Source organism: Xenopus tropicalis, chromosome 5 (genome assembly GCF_000004195.4).
Source record: "Xenopus tropicalis strain Nigerian chromosome 5, UCB_Xtro_10.0, whole genome shotgun sequence".
Taxonomy (NCBI): Eukaryota; Metazoa; Chordata; class Amphibia; order Anura; family Pipidae; genus Xenopus; species Xenopus tropicalis.
In genome coordinates, this window is record NC_030681.2 from 24,601,753 (window position 1) to 24,608,474 (window position 6,722).

Here is a 6,722-nt window from a genome sequence, read left to right on the forward strand (position 1 = left end):
AAATGCAATTTTCAGTTATGGTTTGTGTGGAAAATAGCAGTTCCATTCTTTTATAATACTAAAGCTACATCTCTGAACAGTGCTGCACACTAGCCCAGCAATTAGGATGCATATTTGATGGCTTTTAGTTGAGTAACCCATTGTTAATGCACATAAGCAGTCAAACAAACAGTGATGCTCTGTTGCTGACACTTTTTATTGTGTAAATACAGACAGAATAGCTGAGTTTCTCTGTTTAACCTGATCAAAAAATTATAGTTACCTGTAACCCGGTGCCAGCTGAACCCAAGAAATTTTAACCCTGCAATTCCTGTAGGTGTTTAATATGTTAAAATATATAGTACTAAATGAACAAAATAGAATTCCTACCCATTGTAGTCTAGGGTCCAGGGTTCTCATACCCCAGACCTTTAGCTTAGGGAGCCAAATATGGGAAAACGAAAAAAAAAAAGGCAGGCACTCCATCCAGTGCATGCCCGTTTTTTGTTTTTGTTTAATATGTTGGATAGATGGTTTGCTGAGCATTGTGGAAAATGGAATTAAGCATCAGCTGCAGAACAGAAGGTGACCACCCAAGCTAGGCCACAGAAAGGTATAAAAAAAGATGGGGTTAGACCCAGAACACCTGATTAATTGGTTACAAGAACTGGAGCAAATGTTGCACCTTGGGGAAATGGAGAATCCAGATCATTATCTTGTATAGTGGCCTTATAAAACCCTTGAAAAGCTGACTGGCACACACAGAAAGTAGGTGGTTATCCATCACACAAGGGGAACTTGATAGTTGCTGGTGTGGGTTTGAATCAGCCCTGCAAGCATGCACATGAGAACTCTTCTGGTCCCTTTGGGAAGCACTGATGTATTTCGTTGGAAGGGGGGGGTATATATTTAATGTCCTGAGTATGCAGAAAAGTATTTCCTATTGATATTTTTTCCCATTAGTAAGAGAGGGCATGCTGTGATGAAGCTGCTCTGCCTTAGAAACAGTGTTTGTATGCTGGATACCCCCTGCCGTGCCTTGTCAGAATAATGTATAATATGGAATAACCATAACCAGCAGCCATGGGGCTTCTCTTTGATGTGAATGGTTGAACTCTACTGTGTCACTGGCAACTTGGGCTCCATCTATAGGTGATGAATAGCAGTGAGTGATCCAACGCTGTGCAACTTGCTAGAGACTTATGAAATATTCATCATTGCCTTCAATTACGATAGCAAATTGAAAAACGGTAGGTAACAAATGCTCTAACCATATTCAAAAGGTCCTTTTTATTATACAGGTTTTTTTTCACACACACACGGGCCCTGAGTATAATCAAACACAAGACCTGGTTACTATGGTGTCCCAGAGATATCACTGAAGCATAGCTAAGAAAAATAGCACCTGACCTGTAATACATAGTAAATACACATGGATCCCCTCTGCCTTTGATGTTCTGCTCTTTTGAGCTGATATTTACCCACTGCTTTTTACTTGTACAACCTGTTTTATATAGAAGTCCCAGACAGAAACAATGCCCCTATTTTTCTAGGGTCTGCACTGTAATAATGTGGTAAGATCAGATTGATGGTCATATCGGTTATATCGAGTACAGCAGCAAGTACCTGCAGCAGTAAAGCAGTACAGTGCTATGTACAAGCGTGCCACACCAGTGACTTGTAGCCGGCTACTCATAGCTAAACTAAGCCTCAGTAGTGTCTGTCGGACATGCCACATGGACTACAAATGGTAGGGCACATTGTCCCCATAAGAAAAAAAATGTTATCTAAGTAGCCAGCTCTGAAAAAAAAGTATTGATTTCACCATTGAGCATGCAGCATAGTGAGGGCTGTGTAAATAAATATGTTAATATGCTTGCATCTGTTGTGTTAAATGTAAGCCTCGTGGATAAAATAGGCTTTAACACGGATATGTTACCTTAGATTCTCTAGATCATGTGGAACAACAGCTCCCAGAACCCCAACATTCTTCAGTTGTAAGGATATTCCAAAAGCTGTATATTAACCACATCAGACATTTGTGGTTTGAAGTCCCTCAGTGCCATCCAATATGTATATTCTGCTACAGTTCCATAAATATGTCAGCAATTAAATGCCCATTTTAAATCTCCCCTTAACTGGCCTTCAGACCGGTCCACACAGATGGAAACTAGCTGCACTTTACCCTACTCTAACATTTTTACTTGTCCTAATAGTAGATATGTTTAGTATGTGTGTGTGCCCTGTTGCAGCCCACCCTTAGGGTAATGGCTCAAGGGGCAACTCAGAGCATTTTTTTGCTCCATGGATAGGGGGCAAAATTCTAATTGCAGCTTCATTAACTGAAACCAGGCACTCTCAATTTGAAGATAATGGAGAGGTTATTGGAGCATTTGGGGTGACCCCCCTGTGCCTCAGAGCTAGATAATGCTCCAAATCACCCTGTATGCCATTACCATTACTTTGGGTTGGAGAATCGATGGCAAGGTAAAATCTGAAGAGGGTAATAGAAGGCAACAGTATTTTTGGAATACTCATTGTGTCACTATAACCCACATTTTAAAGTAATTGCAAAGCATATAACAGGTGGGGATGCTCTTTGCCCTCAACATAAGTGAATATATAACTACATTTTTAATTTGTTTATGTTTTCCATTGTGACAATGTTGAAAAGCACAAATTTTGCATTGCATTTTGCCACTCTGGCTCTGACATACATGAAGGTCTTTTCAGTTTTTTGGGGGGTATGGGCTAGCAATACACCGCTTGGAAAGTGTGAGAAATGCAGTACATACTCCTGGATTCTCAACATATAAGTTATCTTTACTCAATAGAAAAAAGAATTAGGGGAAAAATATATATATTTTCTTATTTCATTTTATGATGTGACTTCTTAGTCAACATATGTCAAACATTAGACGTGAATATTTGTAAAAGAAAATCAGGAAGGTTCCCAGGAACATAAATCTTGTAGAAAAGAATATACCATATTACAGAGCTTAACAGCAAACGTATAGCACATAATAATGCTGGCTATACATACCCAGATTTGGTCAGGTAGATTTTGCCTGTACTGCCCAACTGTCTGGACATGTATGTCAAGTTGAAGGGATTTTGCCTGTTCATTCTGTCATTCTATAAGATTGCAGACTATGGGATATGTTTAGAAATTCCATCTGCTGTTGCATTGTATTGGGGAGTCTACATGCACAGGAGGGCGAAGAAGTGAAGAGGAGCTGCAGCTTTTCTTCACTTCTTGCAGTCCCAATCATTCACACCAATAAGAATGTGGCCATACATATGTATGTCCACTTGTAGAAATCCATTGATTGGGCCAGTGGGTTGGGCTTCCATAGCCTATGGCAAAACCATTCATGGCAAATGAGTTCAAGATATTACAAACATTGTCATATAAAAGGTTGCTGTGTTTCTCATCCTGCCTGCTGCCTCAGTCCTGCATGAGCAAGAACATACAGATTATTAAAGAGCAACCAAAATGATTTAAGGAATGAAGTAAAGTTTCTGTGTGATCGTGTTTCCATACTTTTACAGAACATTTGTTTTCAGTTGCATCTGGTGTTTTGAAGCAGCTGGGGGGATACATGGCTCCAACAAGATCTTCTACACATAAATCCTTGCAGATGGAAACTGTTTTATCAGAAGGGATTCCCAGCAAAGACTTCCGCTTATTACACTGACACGCATTCCTTCAGCTGTTTTGAACTACAACTTCCAGCATCGTGAAGAGTTGACTATGGTATCCTACCCTAAGCAGGAGGGGGAAACAGAACGTGACCAAAGTCCAAATCTGGTTTCCTGAGATACAAAACACATACATTTGTCTCCTCGTCCATTTAAAATCAGACACGTCAAATCTGCTTGCTCATTGGCTAATTAGCATTTGATTTTGTTGCATAAAACACAGAAATGATTGCAACTTGCAGAATGTGTGTAAATTAATTGCTAATTAGCCATGCAGGGTTTGTATTTAATATACAGCATGTACATTCTGTAGAAGTATGGAAACTGATTTATGTGTAATGGGTTGAAGGAAACCTCCTTATGTCCACTGAAGTCACTGTAGCATGTGTGTGCCAGCTGTGCCATCAGGACATGGTTATGCCCTGTGTGAAGGACACATTGCTCCTATACTGGAACTGTTTCTATACGCTCCTTGACTTCTCAAGTTGGGTTTGGTTCTTTTACTGCTACTTAATTCCCTGCAGAACAGAAAGAATTCTTGCAGATAATGTACCAGTGATGGGAATTGCTACAGATGCTACAGAGGAAGCCATGTGAATAAAACACAGGGATGGGGTAGAAGGGCACAGTCATTTCTTATTACACAAAGTGGGTTCCACCATTAAAACAAAGGAGACAAACACCCAAAACACTTTCACATACATGAAAACCTCTTTGTTGAGGAGTAGCACATCTGGTTAGCAGCAGTTATTAACAAGGCATTTGCAGGCACTGTGCTATAGTGTCGTTGTCCTTGTGATTGTGCCATGCTTATAACAAGGGTCGGACTGAAGGGGCTCCTGCTGGAAGTCCAGTGGGTTGTTATTACACACCCTGCTTTTCAAAGCTGTGGCATAATAATCCACTGGTTCATCTGTGCCATTCTCAAGCCAGCGAAAGCAAACAATCCTCTGGAAAGATCTCTTAAAGTTGTCCGAGAAGAATCCATAGAGTATGGGATTGGCACAACTGTTGGCATAACTTAATATAAGGGAGATATGGTTGATGGTGGCGTCCATGTGGGGCAGGAATAGGTTGAGAAGTTGCACTATATAGAAAGGCATCCAGCAAATGACAAACACTGTAACAACCATGAGGACCATTCGGGTGATCTTCTTCTCAGATTTCTTTCTCTGCTGCCAGCCTGCCTTCAGTGCCACGGCTCTCATTTTTATGATGATAAGGATGTAACACAAGCAGATGGCCACCACAGGTAGGAAGAATCCCAACAAAAAGGTGTAGATAACAAACACAGCAGACCATGTTTGATGGGGCCACATAAGATTGCAGACTACCACTCCGTTCTTGGATGGCATAGTGTCTGCAAAGATCAGAATTGGGGAAATGACCAAGAGGGACACAATCCAAACACAAATGTTTATCATCTTGGCCACAGTGGGTCTCCTGTACCGGGCAGCCCTCAGTGGATGGACCACAGCCACATACCTGTCCACGCTGAGCACAGTTAGGCAGAAGACACTGGTGAACATGTTGATACCATCCACACTTAAAACCGTGCGGCACATCCCTGATCCAAAGGGCCAATGCTGTAGGGCAGCAGATGCCGCTAAGAAGGGGACACTCAGCATGAACAGCTCGTCTGCGATGGCCAAGTTCAGGATATAAATGTTGGTGGCAGTCTTCATCTTGGCATATCTTAAAATCACAAAAATCACCATGGAGTTTCCAATTAGCCCAATCAGGCACACAATGGCATATATGAACTGGATAACTATCATGCTGACATTCTTTTCATTCTCCAAGGGGGCACTGGTGCTGTTAGTATTTTTATTGCTGGGGATCAGACTGATGGGGTACTGAGTCCCAACCATGTCCCTGGACTCGTTCCATGTGCTCAGCAGGATCTTTGCTTCCACTGGCACCAGGAGATTGGGGGATGTTGTCATTGTAACTGTCCCATAGGAATGCAGGGGAGAAGCTGTGGCTGTATCGGAGATCCTCAGCTTAAAAATGAACCGAAGAGCTGCTGAGAGAGAGAGAGAAAGAGGCAGTAAGAGGAGGGAGAGAGGGAGGGAGGGAGACGAATATGTGATAGATGATGCAGTGCAGCTGCTTGCAGTGTATTTGCTCCTATATTGCTTCTCTTTCTGTATAAAGTAATCTCCAGCAGCCACTTACATTAGCTGTAGGCATGCATCAACCCTTCAGGGCATCACCATTGATTGCATGTGCAGCTCCTCTTATTGACAATGCTCCGTGTGGGATTAGCTCATTAGATTCAGTCACCTTTCAATAAGAGGCAAGAAGCTGGGCAGCTCTTCTCTTCTAGAATCCCAACACCTTGGCAGGTACGTGTGATTTAAGCGCACCTAGTGCTGGAAAGGTAAAGGCAATATTAGAGTAGCAGAGTGAAAGTGAATGCCCTTCATGGAAACATAACCACAATAAAAAAGCTCCAAGAGAAAGACAGACAGATGGTCCTGAAGAGTCCGTAGGATTCCAATTGGAGCAAATTATTTGTTAACCAAATTAATGGACAGAAAAAAAAATCTGGTTCTGCAAATTGTACATGGTTTCCTCCCCAAAACCCATCTCAGCTGGAATGATTGGAAACATCACCCCTATTTAATCTAATAACTGTCACCATGGCAAATAATATTTATCTATGTAAACCAGTGGCACGAGCACTTCATTGGGGAGGAAGGTTGCAAAGATAGGGAAACTGCCTTCTGCTGCCAGAGGGATGCTGTGCTTGACTGCCATAAACCCACAATGGATTGTCAGCCTCGTGCTTTGAAATTAAGAGACATGACATTAGCAGTGGAATGATAGGAAAAGTGCAGTTACCCAGAGGTAACCAAATACACATGTCACTGCAACACAAAGTCCTTGGCACGAGTATGCAGGATATATTATTGCACAGTGTAATAACTGCTAGATAGCTTCATTATTTAGCCAATAACTTTACTTGTACTTCCCATGCCCTGCCAGCCAAATGCCCCTGGGAGCAGTTCAGCAATCGTTTTGCTCTTTTCTTACGT

The 6,722-nt window shown here is 41.8% G+C and overlaps 1 protein-coding gene across 1 annotated transcript; it reads right to left on the reverse strand.

Annotated features, from left to right (window-relative positions):
* Nucleotides 1–1,249: 1,249 nt before the first annotated feature.
* Nucleotides 1,250–5,835, reverse strand: sstr4 (somatostatin receptor 4). Its single transcript, XM_018094146.2, has one exon. It carries the CDS (start codon nucleotides 5,625–5,627, stop codon nucleotides 4,458–4,460), a length of 1,170 nt encoding a protein of 389 aa, XP_017949635.1. The 5' UTR covers nucleotides 5,628–5,835; the 3' UTR covers nucleotides 1,250–4,457.
* Nucleotides 5,836–6,722: the final 887 nt, after the last annotated feature.

What these genes read in the sequence shown, in the direction of transcription:
- sstr4 (XM_018094146.2), bottom strand. Translation starts at nt 5,627, where the DNA reads ATGACAACATCCCCCAATCTCCTGGTGCCAGTGGAAGCAAAGATCCTG.